General features: G+C 42.9%; 1 protein-coding gene across 1 annotated transcript; it reads left to right on the forward strand.

Annotated features, from left to right (window-relative positions):
* The first annotated feature begins 1420 nt into the window (after positions 1-1420).
* On the forward strand, positions 1421-16668 carry LOC119027537 (voltage-dependent calcium channel gamma-4 subunit-like). Its single transcript, XM_037112862.1, has 4 exons — positions 1421-1968; positions 7371-7454; positions 7944-8084; positions 9189-16668. Exons 1-4 carry the CDS (start codon positions 1746-1748, stop codon positions 9755-9757), a joined length of 1017 nt encoding a protein of 338 aa, XP_036968757.1. The 5' UTR covers positions 1421-1745; the 3' UTR covers positions 9758-16668.
* Positions 16669-21507: the final 4839 nt, after the last annotated feature.

Here is a 21507-nt window from a genome sequence, read left to right on the forward strand (position 1 = left end):
CATCTGTGGGTGATTTCATACTATTTATTAGATCTATTAAAGGCATAAAAGCACTTTGAGCTGTTGACTAAAATATTCTACAGTATCAAATGTTCTGTTTGCTGATGCAATCTCAAACATCACAGATCTCGGCCTCTGTCTGCTCACCTGCTGTGACTCCCACGCTCCTAACCCTTTTGTTAAGATGATTGAGGTTCACTGGAAGAATTCCAGCTCCATCCACAGCCGAGAGCTAAGCCCGATCTGCTGCATCACAGCCAAAAATGTGGCACAAATACATTCTTGTCACTTGCTTTCCTGTCCCGATACATAAAATGTGAAACTGGTGAGCTCCTCTCCATATCTTCCTCTCCCTGCTCCTCCTGCACGCTGATTTTTTTTTTTTTGTCCCACCTCTTTATCACATTCTCACTTTGCCGTTCCTCCCATCCCTTCCTCCTCACTTTATCTCCCAACCCTCACTCTCCTATCCTGTTTCAAGCCTCTCCCTATATACACACATTCAAACCCCGAAAACAAACTCTTAGCAGGAACCAGGAAGTGGCTCGGACACTTGGGTTTTAGAATGAGGCTCCCATTCAAGAGACGGGACAGTGCGAGTCAATGCCTCGGCCAAACTCAGCAGGACCTCTGTGGTCGCCTCTCTCTTTCTCTCTGTGTCAGTATGAGGGAAGACCTCCAGCCACAAAACGGCCTGGGGCTTAAAACGACGGGCCCTGACATGGATTGTATGACTGCATTGCTTGCGGAACATGAAATGTGAGTTTCTGAGTCTGGAGGAACATTTATGTCTCACTTTCCCACTTTCATGAGCCGGGCGATCTTGCAGGCAGAACTTCAAAGTGGTTTTGATGGATGTTTTTAAAAATATATCTGATCCGTGGTGATGCTTTCAACTTCAGCAGTAGTTCAGCCACAAATAAGATCTCTGTAAACTCCACTGTGCTGTCAGCAGCGGTGTTTTCATCATCCGCTTGATTACTGGCTGTTTTGGAGGGAAAAAAAAAAAAACCATCTTGAAAGTGCACTTTCTCAATGGCAGACACGCTTGTGTGTGTGTGTGTGTGTGTGTGTGTGTGTGTGTGTGTGTGTGTGTGTGTGTGTGTGTCTGTGCCCAGGTGACTAGACCTGCTTTATTTAGCTTTTGATTGCATGTGAAGGACAAATTGCAAATACTGAACGCGTTTGTTCTCATGTAATTCTCCTGCTGTCTCGCATTACTGTGCATGTCAGTGAGGGTGTGATGTTTTCCTCCTCCAGCAGCTGTTCGCACCGCCGTTTCTCATTGGCTTGGCTGCAGCCGTGGAAGGTGTGGTCTGGGTGAACGATGCTGCATCCTTTGTTAAAGCCTCCACTTTATTATTGAGTTGGAAACGGGGAAAAAGCAGCATCCTGGGTACGACCGATGAACTTTATCTTATTTCATCATAAAAGTGTTTACGTTCATAGTGTTTTTTTTTTTTTTCGTTTTCTTTTTCTTTTCGTTTCCACCTGTAGCAGGATCGGAGTCATGTCCGGTCAACTCGAAGGAATTAAACGAGGGCTGCGATCGTGTCAAACTCGGGAACTTGGAGTGAACTCCGACTGAGGTGCGGGAGGAAGAGGGCTTAATTGTGCCGATCGAGACTTGGGCTTGATGAGAGGGAAAAACCGCGAGCGCTTCCTCTGACCATGATCATGGGCACCGCGCGCTCGTCGCCCTGTGCGTAAGCTGCTGTGGAGGGAGCCACACATTATGAGACGCCATGGCATGGTGTGACCGAGGGGTTCAGACTCTGCTGGCCATCGTGGGGGCCTTCGCCGCCTTCAGCCTCATGACCATCGCCATCGGCACCGACTACTGGCTTTACTCTCGCGCGTACATCTGCAACACCACCAATGTCTCCACAGACGAGACCCAGATCCAGACCAAGAAAGTCAGAGGCGACCTGACGCACTCCGGACTGTGGAGGATCTGCTGCATCGAAGGTAAAACAAAGTCTGATGAGTTATTCACCGTTATTTCACAAACTTTTGGTGTGGTTCACACCAGGTGCTCGGTGGCACGGGGGAGCTCGTTTCCAAGCTCTTTTTGATTGTGTTCTTCTCGAGGTGAGGAGGGGACATTGCGCGCGGTGTGACTGATCACATAGTCATAACATGTTCTGTAACATAACGCTGGATTCAAACAATTGGAACTTGGAGCGAAAATACCCGAAACGTCGTCCGTGTGTGGAGGGGGGGAAAAAGCGCACGGCCATTCGTGACAGAAAAAAACTGGGATATTATCTTAGGGGGTGTAACATCATCATCAGTCTTTTAAATGCGTTTGATAAAAAAAAAAAAAAAAAAAAAAAAGTTACGTAGGCAAGATACTGTGGGAGAAATTTTGGAGGGAAGAGGCTGCGTGTTGCGCGCAGAGGCGGTGGTGTGCGTGCGTAAATGCCACAGTTTGCGTTAGTTTCCCTTGTAAAAGATTCAGTTTGTCACGGGCAGGACGGGGACTCGGATCATGACACCGAGACAAAGCTAATGGGGGCTTTTTATGTCTCACATTTTGGTACAAGAAACAAATGTCCCTCGCGCAGTAATAATTTAAGCATCCGTCCTAATTATCTCATTAACTCGGATATCGTTGCCTGGCAACTACCGCCATAAAATTGCTTGGACTGATGAAACAAGTTCCAGCCACGGAAGTAACGTCTCTGCAAGAGACTGACTTGCTTCATGAAATCCTGTCATCATCATTTTCTCTCCGCTCTCTCTCTCTCTCTCTCTCTCTCTCTCTCTCTCTCTCTCGCTCTCTCTCACACACACACACACACACACACACACACACACACACACACAGAGGGAGAGAGTTTTGGGCTGGGCTTCCTTTGGACACGTTTGCACACCGTTGCGCACGACTGCTTTAAGGAATCAGTGAGATCAGTGAGTTTTTTTCTGCATTGTTGATAAACAGTAAGGACCATAACAACGCACAGTACGCGCTGTTCATGAGATCGATCAGTTGATTGGTGAGCGTCTTCCATCAGCCTCTCATGTTTGTGGCGCTGTCCTCTGCTGCCGGTGCTGAAGTCTCCACAGAGCTCCTTCCTCTCAACCAGCAACCCAAACAAGCATACAAGACTCAATGGATGCATAACTTTACATTCACAAGACAGCCTCAGCTGCAGAGCAGCCAGCTGCAGACTTGTAGAGGATTCTCTTTGTGCACGCCACCACTAAAGGTTTCCACACCTGCACACAGGTGCTACTGTTGATCACATGATCGCTCATGTTCTGCAGCCAAACAGATGAGAGCAAAGACCCAGCATCTCTTTAAAAAAAAAAAAAAAAATCTTCGTAATGATGATTCACAGGATTAATCACACATTACAGTAAACTGTCAAGAAAATCTCACGTGTTTTCTTTTTTTTTGTGACATTCACCATTTCCGCACTGATCACCAGAGGAAGCTTGTAGGAGATGCCATAGGAGATTTGTGTCATATGCAAATGATGCATGGAGAAGTCACACTCTTGTCACACTGTTACCACCCTCACTGGGTTTACATATAAGAAAGTGCGTGCCTATTTATGGATTTCCTGTAAAGTTAATCAGAAGACACTTTCCCTCTCTCCCTCTTTTCTCTCTCTCTCTCTCTCTCTCTCTCTCTCTCTCTCTCTCTCTCTCTCTCGCTTTAAACCCTTGAGAGTATCAGCAGCAGCAGTGAGACGGAGCTGCCGCCGTTCTTGAACATCTGTCGTCTTTTTCCACCGTCTCCTCTCTCCCCGGTCATATTATCGGATGTGTGTTAGGTACAGTAGAGAGCTGGAGCTAAAAGTAACACACCCTCTCTCTCCCTCACACACACACCACATAAGCATTATCGACACGCGTTGCGATGCTCAATTTGAATCTGACCTCTGGTGACACATCTGTCTCTGGCGCCTTTAAAGATACGGTAAGTGACTTCAGACCAATTTGGGGATACACACCCTGAAGTTGAGTCGCACCCTGTTTGTCTCAGTGCACCCTTCAAGTGAAAAAACAAAGCTGTTCTTTAAGTTCCCTCTTACCTTGTTTGCATTTTCTGATTAAACATTAAATAAGAGCGATAGCGTTAATCAGCCACCTATTTAACTTTCCAGTCACAATTCTCCCAGGAACAAAGAACAAAGATGGAGCCTAACGAGTTATATTGGGTCCAAATGAGTGGCATAAATAATTGGCAAACCCCCCGGGGACACGTTGGCTAACCTTGTAGAAGAAACAATGTTTGTCTCAGTGTGCCAAACAGACGTCTGCGTGAGCATTGTGTCGTGTACAAACAAGGGAGAGGTTCACTCAGGGCGAGCGCTGGCGGCAAATCAGCTTCTAAAGGAAACAAAGTGAGGTCTTGTTCTGCAGCCAGTCACACTGAAACACAACAAGAACTCTCACTTAATCCAGCCACCCCTGATCGCCACTGAACACGCTGGAGTGGCACCGAAAGACAGGAATGGGGTTTCCAAATGCACATTTGGTCCTTCTTTCAAATGGACAAAATCCGCCGGCTCACTAAGTTTTTTTCCTCAAAGCGATACTTTGATTTTCTCGATGTCAGAAAGGCTGCTTTTATTTTTGTTTTTGTTTCTGTGGCTTTGTCAGCGTGTGTCACTGTGCAGCGTTCCAGTGTGTGTGTGTGTGTGTGTGTGTGTGTGTGTGTGTGATAGCCTGGTGAATGCATTAGTAAGATGTCAAAGGCGTCCTCTGAGAAGCGAAGCTAGAAATGTGATTCTGGGTTGCGGAGGGGGGGAGGTTGCCATGGTGAAGCTATGCTGAGTAATAAAAGATGGGCTCCGGTCTCTCAGACAGATGGGCTCTGGGGAGATACCTCCCCAATTGAGCTCCCTCTCTTTCTCTCTGCATCTTTCTCACAGTCATTCCTCTGATTACTAACTCCACTGGCCTTCTGTGGTTTATTTATTACATCAATTATTTTACTTTGACATCTTCATTTATTCTTTTTACTCACAAAATAAAACTTTCTTCTGTGCATCTTTTATCCCGCGCTGCTTTTCCTTGACATTCTGACTGACACAATTAGGAGAAAAAAATAAATAACTAAAAATGCACAATTACACTTAAAACACTGGACTTAGATAGAAAATACATGCAAGAAACCCTCCAACACCCAAGACTGTACTTCTGTATCAATCCAAAGTGTGTGCTTGATCCATAAAAAAATTCGAAAATTAATCTGAAAGGGTGCTGAAGAGGAAAACATTTGAGAGCACAGAAGGGAGAGAAGAGGGTAATTGAGACATGATAGCGGTAATGGAGTGTTGTAAAAATAGAGGATGAGAGTTGAAAGAGACTGAAAGAGTGAGGCTGAGAGAGTGGAGTCAGTGAAGACAGTCTGTCTGTGCTGTTAAAGGATGTTTCATCACTTTATCTCGGCTCTTTCCTTTCGTTCGCTCTCCCAGCAGTCTCAGACGTCAACCATAAAAATGTGGCTGACAAATGTGTCATTGAAATTTGCCGCTGACCGGCTGGAGTGAAATCATGGCGCAATATTAAGTAAGAAACATGTTAAAGGTGTCCCCGGGCAGACGGCCGCTGTCTTTGTTTACATTACCAAAGCACATTGTGCGTATCGTCGTGGCCTAACAGGCGTGGTGAATGCTTTTCCTCGCTCATGAAACATTTACGCCACAGAAGTCGTAACTCATCTAAATGAGCTGTCTACCAAAAAGAATAAATACATTTTAAAAACGCCATTTAGCCAGCGGCTACGCTAACCAGGCCGGATAAAGCCACTCAGGCATGAAGAGAATCAGCCAGCGGTTGTAGCTAATCAGCTTACGTTCACACCTGTTATGATTTTTGGCCAAACCTGCAGCAAACAGCGTCCCGCCAAAATCCCTGCGTCACCGGAAAGCCGCTCACCAGTATTTGCAACATCACATTTGGCTGAGGTTGAATGTCAACAGTGAGCCCCACACAGAGAGTTATTTACAGTGCAGTGGCTTTAAAGGTTCCCTGTGGAGCGGTTACACTCAGCGTTATTACACTGTGTGTATCCCTGAAGACTGACACACTTGTTGCATTCAATTTTTTTCTTCCCACAAAACATTTGGGAGGCAAAATGTTAAACGTGTTTATAGCTCTGCGATGTTTACAGACAGTTTTGCCAGAATGCACTCCTCTCCTTCCTCACCTTTACTGACGCGTGGCCGTGTTTCTGTGGCACGTCACTGCTGCTGGCTGTCAGATAATTAGACATGGGACGATAATAAAAGTTCATCTCAGGGTTATATCTCCACTGAAATAATTGTGATTTACTTAGTTAGTCAGATAATCATCAAAACATGTTTAAATCTCTTAAATCCTGCCACTAAACAAACTAAAAGAAAGGTTTTTATTACATCACAGACAGGAAATCAAGTCAATAATGTGAGAATATTCACAATAATTCAAATCACGGAAATCACTGTTACAGTTCAAAGTAGGAACCAAATGCAGAGCACACAGAGGCAGGCAGGCTGAAAACACAAAGTGAGCTTTATTGAGCTGATGTCCAATGCGAAATCCAAAAAGCAAGTAACAAAAGGCAGGCCAAGGCAAGTCCATGGGAAAAATGACAAATCTGAAAACCACGGGGAACAAATCGGGAACACGGTGAACATACGAGGACCAGGGAACAGGAGCGCAGGAGACAAGAGGACGGGAGCAGATGAACCAACAGAGAGCGAAGGAACAACGCAAGCTTACATACAAACTAAACTAACTGAAAGCTCAGGTGTCACATTTTTACCCTTTAAAACGAGCCAATTCGAGCTGTGTTGAGTCCAGGTTCTGTTTTCAGACGTATGCATGGGATTTTACAGGTGTCTGGCAAAGCTCCAAAACAACTAACACAAGTAGCAGAGGCGGGAAGGACGGGACGCAGCAGCAAAACCAGGCGTTGGACTGTAATTCAAAGTCTAACCTTTCAATATTCATAACGCTCCAATGTTTTATTCTGTTAAAAGTGGAGGGAAGATTTTCTCAGTGAAGAGGCTGGGTCTCTGAATAGAAGGCGCCTGAGGGCTTGAGAACTTAAGAACCTCAGATCCACAGCAGCCTGTCCTCGAACGGTCTCCGACAGGATTACAGGTGAAAACGAGACGGTTCAGCACTAGTTTAGGTGTTTTCGTGCTCCAGCTTTCAAATAGTGTGTCAGTCTCAGGGTCACAGATGTTGGATTTCATTCTGTGGATGGTCGGCTTGTAGTTATTTTTTTTCCCCTTCTATCTTAATTGGAGCTTCTCATGTCCAGCTCTGTTATAAAGACGTAGTGTTTTCCTGTAAGTGCTGTCATACTTGTCAGTGCACGGCCTTGTTTACCGCCATCGCTGACGCTGCTTCTGGCTTCTCTGCAGGTATCAACAAAGGAAGCTGTTTTCGGATCAATCACTTTCCAGAGGATAACGACTACGATACGGACAGCTCAGAATACATCTTACGTAAGTCGCTGTGACCGCCTTCAAAACACTTCAACCCTTAATCCTTCCCTTTTTCTTCGCCTGGCGATGGACCTGTCACAAGAGTACTTAATGTGTTGTGACATCTCAATCCCTCCCACATAAAAGCCTGATGTCATGACGGTAATTGGGACTACAGAGATGATGAAGTGTGTTGTGTGCCGATGAGTAACAGGGCCGGGCTAAAACACGACTTTACCCGCTCAATAGTGCATCTCACGTTTGACCGAGGTAGACTTAAGGCTTTGTCGCTGTGAAAACTGTCCAAACACTGTGGGAAGTCCAATCACTGTAGTCACCATGCACCATATTTTTGTTATGAAAGAATACTGACATCCTTAAACATAGCCCCGTGTTTAAGGAATCAGAAATGCCATATTAACTACATTTTTATGATCCTTTGTGAGGAACATCTATCTGCGTCCTCAGTATTGTCAAGAAGAACTCACTCTCTCTATCTCACATGAACAGGTATAGTGCGAGCATCAAGCCTGTTCCCCATTCTCAGCACCATTCTGTTGATGTTGGGTGGCCTGTGTGTGGGGATAGGACGCATCTATAGGAACAAGAACAACATCCTGCTCAGCGCCGGCATCCTGTTTGTTGCTGCAGGTAGGACGAGACTGACGGCGCCCTGCACACCAACACACGGACTGGCAGGACAACAAATATATCTTGTGCAAACCCACACACAGCGACAGAAGACAGACTCCCTTTGGCGTCTGCTTTAAGTTGTCTCGCTCTTTTTTTGTGTATTTCAACACAAGATACAATGCAAGTGTCTTTTCCGTTGTTGTTTTTTCATGTAACACAGCAAATGAAGGGCTTGAAGTACACTTAAGGCACTTTCTGACACACCACAATCACACGGCAGCTACTTTCCTTGGACATTAGGCTCTGGGTGGGAAGCTTAAATATCGTAATACTGTGTCACTGGATTTAATTTTATCAGTAATGTTAGCTATGAAGTGGGCAAATGCTAACGTTAGCAAATGAGTTGTCGCATAAACAAGGACATCTGAAAAATCGTCCTGATTTCACCTTTTCCCGACTGATCAGCAACTGAAAAGACGATGGATAGCGACAGTTTGGAGGGACGTCCATATTTCAAGGTAAAGCAACATGTTTGATCACCCGTTAAAATTAGCATTCAACCACTTCATAGCTAGCGCTGACTCTTACCCCCGCCAGTGTGTCTCACTTCCAGGCTTAAATAACTGAGTTCAAGGTGTACGTTGATATTTTGGAATGAATTCAAGATTTTCCTGTTATTTAGTGTAACACTATCAAACAGTAAAGTTAGCCAGGAAGTGGGTGAATGCTAACGTCAGCTGTTCAGCTGATCAAATATGTTGTTATACCTTGAAATATGGCCCAAAGTCCCTCTAGATTTTTGCTATCCATCATCTTCTCAGTCGCTGATCAACTGGGAAGTGGTGAAATGAAAACATTTGGTCAGATTACCTACATTTGTACAATTTACAACCTAGAAAAAAGCAGCATGGTACCATCTCAGCATAGAAGCTGCCCACCCTGTGCAGGAGGTCAGCGTAAAATGGCCGCCATGCAAATGTGGTTAAGAGCATTCAACTAGAGCTAACTGTGTGCATATGTAGTGCAATCCTTGGGCTTTATCAACCACTTTTCATCTTTAGGCATTTTACACAATTTCACATGCATTTTGTTCATCTCTGTTTTCATCTCTTCTCTCTTCAGGCCTGAGCAACATCATCGGCATCATCGTCTACATCTCTAGCAACGCCGGCGATCCCAGTGACAAGAAAGACGAGGATAAGAAGAACCATTACAGCTACGGCTGGTCCTTTTACTTTGGCGCGCTCTCCTTCATCGTGGCCGAATCGGTGGGTGTTCTGGCGGTCAACATATACATAGAGAAAAACAAAGAGACGCGCTTCAGAGCCCGTCGCGACTTCATCAAAACCACCTCGTCGTCTTCGCCATACTCTCGCATCCCAAGCTACCGCTACCGACGAAGGCGCTCACGCTCCAGCTCGAGGTCGACTGACCCTTCCCGCGAGCCCTCCCCAGTGGGGATGAAGATCGGTGGAGGAAGTGGAGGCGGTGGAGGAGGAGGAGGAGGGTTAGGGATGGGTTTGCCGATGGGAGATATATCCCTGTACGCCCTCAGTAGGGACCCTCTGAAGGGTGGAAGTGGGACTATAGGGCCCTACAGCCCAGACAGGGACTCTGGGTTTTTACAAGTCCACAACTGTTTTCAGAAAGAAATGAAAGATGGAGTGAACAGGAGGACGACGCCAGTATGAGGTCAGGAGTTTATTGCTGTGCGGAACAATAAGCCTGATGGAGCACATTAGATGTATTAGAGCTGATGAGAAAGGACAAATCCTCCCCAAGGCTGTTCAGACAGCAGCGGTGTTGAAAGGTCAGAGCTCAAAATGGTTTTCCTTGTGTCCCTCTGTGACAGAAAAAGTGCCAGTCCGAGGAGGAAGTATCCTATCAAAACACCTTTTTGTGATATGACTGACTTTTCTCTTGAAAATGATTACAGTCATTTTGTAGCAACATTTGAAGAGTTTAATTCTAAAATGTAACCCCCAGTGTTTGCCTGTGACGTCTACACCCGCAGTTAGAAATGCTGTCCTTAACTCACTGAAGACTTTGCCTGATATAAAAGATCAAGATTTAAAATTGATCCTTGACATTCAGTATGATAAAGACTGTGAATGATGTCCTTCAGGTAGGGGAGAACGGGGTTGGATGTCATTTGCTGTTAAAACAATTTTGTTTCTAAAATGTTGACAACATGGGTCACCTGCTAAATCATTTCAAGAGTAACAGGCCTTCCACACTGAGAACTAGTCCACAGCAAAACTTGACACAAAACAAACATCAGCAGTGGGGAATGATATCACTGGGATCACTTTATTTTAGCCAATTAAGTAAACAGTCCAATCAGGTAGCCTGATTCTGGTGACATTATTCTACAAAAATATTGGTGCAGGAGGAGTGTTTATAATTAATAATAATAATAATAACAAAAAAAATTAGGATGCACTTTTTAGACAGTGGTAGAGAGACCAGTTAGCTTCAAGCTAATTTACACTCTAATAACTCAGTCTCGGTTAGTTAGACAACTTCTTAAACACGTATATAATGTGATATTAGGTCGCGAATAATCAATAAAAACATTTTCCTTGAGACATACTGCCAAAGAGTCTCTTGTGTTGATCGGACCTCTGAACCACATTTTGTCTTTCACTGTAAATTTTAAACTTACCTTTGTTACTTTACATTGAAAAAGTCACAAAGGTGATCACGCCAGACTTACCAGGTTATTACATTTAACTTGTACGAGCTAAATAGTTTTAACAACTCAAAATTATTATGTCTACTTTACTTGGTCCATTTAAGGTAATAGGTTTCCTGGGAGTAAAGTCACTCGGTCACATATCACAGTGTCAGCTGCCGACATATTCTGAGCATGCAGAGTGTGCTTGGTGCCACTATTTACAAAGCAGTATCGTTCATCACTGTGGATGCTGACATCATTATATTGCTTGTTATTGATCATTGTTATCGTTCTTGGTGTGGACTGGCCTGAAGACACTCGACATTAGGATGCGAGGGCAAATTCAAAATGTAAATTATCCAGCTCCTCTGTGCTTTTACACAATATGGGTTTGAAAACTGGTATCACCATTAGAATATGAAGGGAGAGCTGCAGATTAATATTTTAACTGCACTATAAAATGTCACTGTTAGCTTAGTTGCTCGCTAAATAATCCCTCTCTCGCAAACATTCACTTCGGGGTTGGCTGTGTCTTTTGAACAGAATAAACTCGAGGAAAGTAAAGCCACTTCAGACCTCTCTGACTGTTTAGGCTTCTGCCGTCCATTGTAAGAAAATCTATTAATTATATATATTTATATACAAGTAAAACGTGTGGCGACCAGCCTCGCCTTCCCCATGATGTTTTAAACTGTGTAGTGTTTTGAAAACGGAAACATTTCTTTTATTCTGAGGCAAAAAGGTGTTTGTCTCCAAAGTTCTTTGCTAAAATGAAGTGATGTGTGTGACTGAGTATTACTGTGTTGTATTTGTGTGTAACATGTAACAACAACACGACTGGTGCTAACTTAATCTGTACAACTTTGATAGTCATCAGCCTCCTCAACTGCCATTTAAATGACTTCTTCTGTATCTCAGTAACCTCCCTCGAGCTTGTATGTGAGTCACGTGGTAAATACGTTTGTGTGAAACGTGTGTCATGGCTCCGAAACGTTGCCACACTATACGACGCATTCATGCGATTAATGTGGATTTCTGTAGAAAAATGTATATCAAAAACAGCGACGAGGCACACGGTAATGTCAGATCATTCCAGTACAGTACGCTGTGTGATGTATCAGTGTGAACATTATTTGTGCCGACTGTCTAGTTTACTCTCCATTTGCTCAGGGACAATGTGTGGATCTACTTTTAGAGATTTAGAGCATGAGAGAGAAGAATTTGTTGCTACAGTTGTTTCCGTTCTTCTCGCTGAAGCCAGACTGTTGCAGCTGTTGCGTGTGAAAACAGAGGTGAGACTGTTTTGAATGTGTTGCTGTTAATTAACATGACTCCTGTTCCTGCACTGATCACCTTTGCGTTCAGAGGGTTCGTGTCGGGTACAGATTTCTCGATCATAATGCAAAACCAACATGAGTGACACTGTTATCATCCTGAGTGGTTAATAATACAAAACCCCTCAAACGGGACTCTTTGGTCAGTATTCAGACAACATACAACACAGAGCAACATATTCGACAGCATGAAACTGAAAATGCACCGAGCCGCATTACAAGAACTGCACCAATTACTCAACAACTATTACAATTGCTTTTCTCGCTCATTTATGAGACTAGATGAAGAGGCTTTGGCGTTGGACTGATAATTGGATAATATAAAACATTTGTAGAATTTTGCAGACTAAACTATGAATCCATTTGGCCTGTAAATAATGAACAGACTGATCGACAATAAAAAGGCCCTAAAAAAAGAAACACAATTGAACAGAAAGGGGAGAAACATAGGGGGAACAAACAACAGGCACAGTGTGTTGTAGCGATGGACTGGCAAGTCTGTCACATAATGAGATAAAAGCCGATGTACCCAGCAGGAGAATAAATCAAGCCATGTCTAGGCTTTGCTTAGAGACATGTTTGTTTCTACATCAAAATAAAGTTGTATAAATCCTTTCTGTTAAATGTATACATTGAAGCTGCTGCTGTTCAAGCTGACTCCCTGTCTGTTAAGCATTTAGAAGTCCCCTCCCTCCTCTCTACGTCACACCCCCTCTTTTCTTTTGTTTTTCATGGCAGCTCTCTTTGCCTCCCTGTCTTCTTCAACACTTTTCATCTCTTGGCCTTCCTTGGTAGTATAAGCTGTCACCCGGAGCGTTGGAAATGGTAACTTTCCTGTTCTGCCCTCGCCGGTTAAAAGGAGGATCCCGCCTCTTTATGGAGTTCTCAGTCCTGATTGGATAAAGTGTGCAGGGATAGAACATTTCTTTTCTCTTTTACTGCATGAGAAGGGGGGAGGAGAGACATGACTTACTGACCAAATACTCCATAACAGTGATTACTATTGGAATATAGAGCTATTAAGCAAAAACAAATAAGTAGTTAAATTAGTCCAACTCAACCTTGAAGGTAACTCCACTTTGAGATTTTCTTTTGATTTAATGTAAGATATGAAGAATAAGAGAATGAGAATTGATCCATGGCGCTTGCCTTTTCTTCACAGAGGAAGTATTTAATCGATGACACAGGGTTGTTAAGTCTGTCATGCTCTGCTGTGAAACTGTGTGGCAAACAGTCAGGCAACCACAGGGTGTTAAAGGAAATCGGCATCAGCCAACTTGATGCTTGACTGAACTAACAGGCTCCCAAATGCTCATCCAGACTTCTAAAAATCTTGTCTCCGTGTCTCCGAGCAAGATGTGGAGCAAAGTGGGTGTATGTTGTATGTGTGAGGAGGGAGGGCTAGCAGAAGTTCAAATTACCCACTCTTGGTAAAGTTCGCTTGACTGGGTTCCATGTCAGCTTCGTGGTTTTGTTCCCCTGTCGAATATTTTTAGCAGCCGCTGGAATTGTTTTAATTTGGTTGTTGGTTCGTGAATCAGAGTCCCAGCAGTTGCCATTATTAAACATAGAGTGTCGTGAGAAGGCGCGTAGTCTCTGCAAGGCCTCTGCTATCCCAGCTGAAGTTGTCATTCAAGTCACCGAGGGGGAGAGGGGGAAGACTTGAATTGGAATGGACTTATTTTCATTCTGCATGTGTGTGATGAATCCTTGTTATGCCAAACTGGTCTGATGACCTTGTTTCCCATTCCAGCCCTGAATATTAGAGAGTCTTCCTCACGCCTCCCCTCTGTCCACCGCGCAGGCTGCTAAGCCCTGTGAATTTGAATGCCATGGACCCTCACTGGTATTTTCACCCACAATAAAGCCGCACCGCACCGCACCACACCTCACCTCACCTCACCCCCTCCCTCCTTCCCTCCCTTCTGTTGTGTGCCAGTGAAATATCTCCTCCATTAATTGAGAGGAAAATGGCAGGGTCACCTCTCCATGCAGTCGCAGAGCCTGCCGACGTGCTTGTTAGCATCGGTACCTCGCTGTGTACGAAGGATAAAGTGACGCCGCGGTGCCTCAACTCTGGTCCTGTTTTTGTAACCTGATTTGCAGGCATGACAAATGGTTCAGCAGCAGTTCATACTTCAGCTGTCTTTTTAGACCAATCCTGACGCACCCAGTGCCATCACAAAATCATTAACAGCCAGCAAATGATTTGTTGAAAATGCACAACTAATCCTCATGCTTAAACACCGTGAGCGTTGCAGCAGATCAGCTACAGGTACACTGGACCTTAGTTGTGCGGCCACAGTTTGGTTTGGTCTTTAACACTTTAACACTTGAGCTTTCCGCCTGTTCAATTCTACCTTCTAGTTTCTTGAAAAGGTCCAGCTCAGTAGCGGACGGAATACCACAGCAAAAGTAAGGTTTACAGTTTTTATTTCAGAATGATAAGTAGTAGGAAAACAGTTTGTTTAAGGGTTGTCTGTTGATGCTTTACCTTGAGTAATGTACATCCTCCCCAACCTCCTTCATATTTGGACTTCAACACCCTTGATCCTGCATCACCTAACTTCTTTCTTTGCTGCCATTACAGCTACTAAAGCCACTAGTGTCGTGCTATACTATGGTCGTTTTTTTGATGATAGCAGCAGCCTCTGTAACACTTGGAAGGATGAAGACAGCTCATTGTTGGTTTGACTATAAACAACTACCTATATAATTTGTAAATTATAAAAACGATTTAACAGTTTGTATACAAATTGAGGATATATATTCTGTTTAAATGGGGCAGTCAGTTGACACTAGATTCCATTTTTTTCCATCAAATTTTGACATGACCTGTTTAAGGAGCCATTTTTTTGTGTCATCATAAACAAAGAAAAAACATCACATTTGAGCTTATTTTCCTTTTCTAAAACCCAAAAGTTGCAAGTGAACACATTACCTGGCAGAAATGCATTTATTTGCGATGTTTCTGTAACTAGACATCCATCAGGCAAATCCTTTCTTACCTAAAACCATCAACGCCGTTCTGCCTAGTACAGCGACACCAATAGTTTTAAGTCACCAGTGAGAGTAACACCATTTGCCATCATTAATGTGTGGGAATCACTGTTCCAGCAGTAAACGTTTAATATCATGCAAAGCTCACACTGTTCATTAGCACAACGTGTACTTAGAAGTTACAGGATGAATGAAGGATCCCGTCTCCACAGGCTTCCTCGCTCCTCCAGAGGTCTGTCTGAGAATTTAAAATGGCTGGGGTTTCTCGCAGTACGGGGCCTTGATTCCTCGCTCCCTGTTGATATCGGTGCCTGTTAATCCAGGAACCACAGGCATCTATTTGCACGACATCTGTCACTGCGCTTAGACTGGATTTAGTCAGCAGTAGCTGGAGCCAGACCTTTTTCATGTGCTACGGCAAAATGAAATAAAAACAGCAGATCATGGTGTAGTTTAAGATATCCATTTGTTCAGTCAGTTCAATCAGATGGATACAATAAAAGACAAAAATGGTAAAAAAAAAAAAAAAAAGAAAAGAAAACAAAAGAAACAAAAAAAAACAATAAAAAACAAACAAACAAAAAACTGTGATTAAAAAAAAGAGAGCGACAGAATCGGGGAAGATGTTTTTTGTGTTTGGTGAGAATCGTGAGAAAGTCATAATGATTAAACATGAATGTGAGATTGTTACAGACACATTTACTTTGTGTTATTTTAAGTTATTTTGTTCACGATTGTGTTCCATAAATTTCTTTTTCACAACCCTCAACCCTCTATGCTCATATTTCACATTGTTTCAGCTGAGGTCTTGTATTTTGGGTGAAACAATAACATACAGTAGTTTATCAATAATGTAAAATATGCGGTTCTACCTGATAGGCCTGTAAATACAAAGTGTCTTTAATTATTTCAATGAAAAGTTTGCAATGTATCATTTTGCTGGTAAATTACTCTGAAATAAAAACGAAAAAAGGAATAAATAGAAACTTAAGGTATGTTTGATTTGCACACAGTTTGCTCAGCGTAATAGATGAAGGTTTTAACATGATCCACTGACAATATTTTAGGCACATACCTTCAGCTGAGCTAAACACAAATGCATTGAACATTTTCAAAATTTATCATAATATTACAGGAACCTCTGTACCTTGGAACCTTGGTGCCACTGAAGTCAGAACAACTTCACTTTCAATGATATATGCTTTGATTCAGGCATTAGTCATTAATGGGTTAATAGAGTTAGTCCTCCTTTGATGATTGATGTGTTTGTCTTGACAGCTGGCGGTGCAAGTCAGGTTCATTTGCACTGCTCAATATCACCTACAACAACTCAATGGACTTTATAGAGCCACAACAGCAATGAGTCTAAACCCAGCACCTGGTTGTGAAGAAGAAAAGGAAACACAGGATTCAACAGGATTCATGTGAAGAAATAGCGGTGGGTGACCACACAATGTTGGAGGACTTTGCTGTACACATTACGTACATCACAAAATCTTGCATCAAAGAGTGTTGATCATTTTAGGAACCACAACTGAATCTAAGTGCAATTCAATAAAAGTCAGTTCACCAATAAGCCCAATAATCTTAATTGTCTTGCAGTGTTAAATTTCATATATTGATTATGGTTTATTATGGTTTGATGGTTGGTTTATTAATTAGCTTTTTAATTTCCACACAAATCATTGTACACATCTAACAATCTTATATTTTAAACATATTTGGGACCATTTATCTCCAAACTTTCAAACCTTTTAAAAAACAAAACAAAGCTGGTTTAAGTCAACTAAGACCAAAGACAATCACTTTTCCAGAAAGTGATCGGAGACTTTTCTGACATAAACATCAGGTTATTATCCCAGTAGTTGAGAAGCGGTCAGGATGAGCCGTAACCAACAGAGCCGTGTGTCCTCTGTGGTTAAAACCACTGGTGCGGCTCCATTGTGGCTACATCGATGGAACAAGGTTCAGAGGTCAAACCGGTCAATGTGTGTGAGGTCAGGGGTTGTTGCCTCTTTGTGTCAGTGCCATCATTCAAAAAGATGGTGAGTGTGTGATGATTCAATGTAGATTGTTTGTCTGGTAAATGATCCCGACCACCACACAGTGAGCGTCTGAAATGAAGTCCCTCACCCTCCCTCACTGTGGCAGCTCACTGAATATGTCTACCACATGATCTTTTTTTTTTACTGCCACTACTGAAATCTATGGAGAACAATTAAGAACTGTAAACATGGAGTCAGTGATACCTGACAGTAGTAAAAATATGGCAGCCAGAATAAAATGGTGGCAGTCAACAGTTCTGCAAACCACGGATCACCCCTGCTTCTAAGTTTGTGCGTGTCACAGCATCAGACCATACAGACAACTGGCTATAAATAGTATCATATCACATTTGCATTAGTCTTTATGACCTGTCTTTGAGATCAATAGGTAGAGTGGATGGTTTTGGAGTTACAACTTATAGTGGCAGTCGGATTGAATACAGAATATATTGTGTAACATTTTTATTTTATTTTGGAATTTGTATTTTCTAATATAAGAAAAACCTGACGAGGTGGCAGATGAGCTGAAAATGATATCTGTCACAGCCAACATTTACCCTGTATTTGTTACAAGTATAAACACACAAAAACACACACACGCAAAAACACACTGGTTCTGACACACTGAGGGCTTGTTAAATCCAAACCTGCAGTGTTCCTGCTGACTGGTCAAAGACTCCACTCTCTGTAGGGCAGAATATCAAACAGCTGATAACAATAAGAGGCTGATCACTAAAAGATGGATGATATTATGATCATTATTGATCTATAATCTATAAATAATTTGGTCTAAGCAAATGAGAGAACTATTTCGTCCAACTTATGACCCCAGACACAAAAGATATTCAGTTGAATACCTTTGAGCTTGACCCCCTTGACTCTCACCTTACTTGAGCTTGAACTCACCCGACTCTCTGGAATACGAAGTATGTAGGGGTCCTAAAACCAAAATAGATTAACATGGGTGTCGTAAAATATATTTTTGACAGCACAGGTACAAAGCCATGGTGATGGTATGTCATAGTATGCATACTACTTATACTAATAATATCCTAATAATAGTTTAGACGAAGTGAGGAGTAATTTGAGTCCATCCCAGTGTACCCAGGGTGAGACAGAGCGAGGATACACCCTGGAGTTAATATTCCGATGGACTGTTTATATTCATTGGTTCACCATACATATATGGTCAGTACAGATACACTGTAGTCTGTAACTTTCATAAATCAAATACATCAAAGATTCAGAGGCTAAGACAGATGTTTGAATCCACCGATCTCTTTCCGGAACACTGTGCCACAATACACAAAGTCATAGGTTCAGATTGTTCTTTTCAAAATAATAAATACTACACACCGACACTCACATGGCAAAGCATCTGGAACATTCAGTGAAAAACCTCTGATGTAGATGTCTACTTGACTGCATTAAAGGAAAATCAGAGCCTTGTTTCCATATTTATCGACCTTACTCTAACATCTTATTAAGGATTCTCTATGTATTAGCTAAATTGCTTTGTTGTAATACAATCAGCTCAAGGCATCAAACAGATGGAGCATTTCCACATCCATCCAATTATCCGTTATTATCTGAACTACCTGTTTGGAAGTGAAACATTGCTGAGATTATTACCTGGATATCCATTAGATCAGGAGCTTTTCTGTGAGGTGCCTGTTTGGATAGGTGGATGATCATAATGGACACTTTGGGTGCAAACACTTTCAATTTCACATCTGAATACTGTTGGGGCGTTCCATGATTCAGACAAACTGGACCTGTTTTAATGCTGATTGGTTCTGTTTGCAATGTCCTGTGAAATATATTGTGTTGTCATATCTCAGTGTGTAAAATGGTATAATTACCCACTACGTAGATAAGGGACAGGTTGTTGTCTTAAACAGTCTCTCTAAGGGTGACTACAGCTACAGTGCTGTCTGGGACATAAGTGTGAGTGTATAGATGGTGGTAATGTCTGACTGATCCCTCTGCTGGAGACTACACTTAGACATATGTCAGCTTGTTATGCGTGCAGGTTTGCAGAGACTTCTTAAGTTCTGCCTCGTTGTCGTGAGAACTTTTTGACTTTGACTGGTGCCCGTGCTCTCGCTGTGGGGGAAATGGGTCACAATTCTTCTACAGAGACGGAGAAAGTGGGCCAAGGCTTAAAAAAAGATAAACAGAGACTCACTGCTGCAATTTACTGTAGGGGAGGGATTAGCACACCTTTATGGTTTCTGAAAGTCTGAGGGATGTTTTCTGCCTCTTCTCCCATCCACTTATTGTACAGCTCTATTTAGTGAGATATGAAGACTGTCCACAAGGTTGAGGAGAGTGTTTATAGGAATTTTTGACCATTCTTCCAAAAGCGCATTGGTGAGGTCACACACTGATGTTGGTCGAGAAGGCCTGGCTCTCAGTCTCCGCTCTAATTCATCCCAAAGGTGTTCTATCGGGTTCAGGTCAGGACTCTGTGCAGGCCAGTCAAGTTCATCCACACCAGACTCTGTCATCCACGTCTTTATGGACCTTGCTTTGTGCACTGGTGCACAGTCATGTTGGAAGGGGCCCGCTCCAAACTGTTCCCACAAGGTTGGGAGCATGGAATTGTCCAAAATGTTTTGGTATCCTGAAGCATTCAATGTTCCTTTCACTGGAACTAAGGGGCCAAGCCCAGCTCCTGAAAAACAACCCCATACCATAATTCCTCCTCCACCAAATTTCACAGTTGGCACAATGCAATCTGAAATGTACCGTTCTCCTGGCAACCTCCAAACCCAGACTCGTCCATCAGATTGCCAGATGGAAAAGCGTGATTCATCACTCCAGAGAACGCGTCTCCACTGCTCTAGAGGCCAGTGACGGCGTGCTTTACACCATTGCATCCGACGCCTTGCATTGCACTTGGTGATGTGTGGCTTGGCTGCAGCTGCTCGGCCATGGAAACCCATTCCATGAAGCTCTCTGCGTACTGTACTTGGGCTAATCTGAAGGTCACATGAAGTTTGTAGCTCTCTAGCAATTTACTGTGCAGAAAGTCGGCGACCTCTTTGCACTATGCGCTTCAGCATCCGCTGACCCCTCTCCGTCACTTTACGTGGCCTACCACTTCGTGGCTGAGTTGCTGTTGTTCCCAAACGCTTCCATTTTGTTATAATAGAGCTGACAGTTGACTGTGGAATATTTAGGAGCGAGGAAATTTCACGACTGGATTTGTTGCACAAGTGGCATCCTATGACAGTTCCACGCTGGAATTCACTGAGCTCCTGAGAGCGGCCCATTCTTTCACAAATGTCTTGTTTCATATTTACAAAGGGATTCATTTTATCTAACTTTTACTGTACAATGACAGTGTACAGATTACATTTTCATGTATTTCAGGTAAAATCCAAGTCGGTGTGTGTTTAACTGGCTAAATTTTCAGGTTAGTGTTACACTGAGAGGTGTCGGGTACTACACAATTTCGTAGCTAGATAATAGTAACATTATCACCTGTCCAACACATCTCTGGTGGTGTAAGTGCTGCAAAATCAATGGCATTTTCCTCACTGTGAACATTGTGCTCTGCTCTGGCCGTTACAGTCCAGGTTGTTATCTGTTGTATACAATACAGCAGGTTCAAGCACTTTCTCTTAGCAACACTGCTGAAGCTAAGAAGACGACAAGGTAGGCAGGCACTGAATTTTAAAGGAGATGTATTCAGTTATTTTTAGGATTCTCATTTTATTTTGGGTTACTACAAGAAACGCTTTAATGCTCAGAAAACACATCCGTTTCATTTTCCAGTACAGCGGCACTGTATTCCACCTTCTGTCTGACATGCTCTGTTTACCCAATCTGGTCTGATTGGTCAGCTCACACAAGCCTGAGCCAGCACCAATAACAACAACAGAGCAGCTGTGCTAAATCAATTCTCATGTGCCAAATTAGCTGTTAGTCTTATATATCTGACTTTGCATGATATCACATCACAGAATTTAATGCGTGACTACTCACGAGGCGTATTGTTGGTGTGGACTTTGACTTAGAAAACTTTCTTTACATAGCATTATGAAAGCTTGACTTTTTTCATTGTTAGTGAGGGATAGGTATTCTTCTTTCTTGGGCATCATTCTTTTCCACTCATATTACACTGCAGTGCAAAATAAGCTGTTGCATGAAAATATTCTAAACAGGACAGTACTCAGGGGGTGAATGCCCTGACTCGAAACCCACTTTTCGGAAGTTCACACAAGTGACGAGTACAGTTTTCATCTTCACATTGTAGAGATCTTACAGTCAGCTTTTCAATAAAGAAACAGTTCAGATCATTTTAAACTCTATCTGGACTATAAGCCACAGTGTCAGATGGCCACCCTGGCAGGAATTACTAAAGTCAGTATTGTTCC

This window comes from Acanthopagrus latus, chromosome 1 (genome assembly GCF_904848185.1).
Source record: "Acanthopagrus latus isolate v.2019 chromosome 1, fAcaLat1.1, whole genome shotgun sequence".
Taxonomy (NCBI): Eukaryota; Metazoa; Chordata; class Actinopteri; order Spariformes; family Sparidae; genus Acanthopagrus; species Acanthopagrus latus.

What these genes read in the sequence shown, in the direction of transcription:
- LOC119027537 (XM_037112862.1), top strand. Translation starts at nt 1,746, where the DNA reads ATGGCATGGTGTGACCGAGGGGTTCAGACTCTGCTGGCCATCGTGGGG. An exon ending in CAGCTCAGAATACATCTTAC is followed by an intron (nt 7,455 to 7,943) that starts GTAAGTCGCTGT and finishes TCACATGAACAG; the next exon opens with GTATAGTGCGAGCATCAAGC. An exon ending in CATCCTGTTTGTTGCTGCAG is followed by an intron (nt 8,085 to 9,188) that starts GTAGGACGAGAC and finishes TTCTCTCTTCAG; the next exon opens with GCCTGAGCAACATCATCGGC.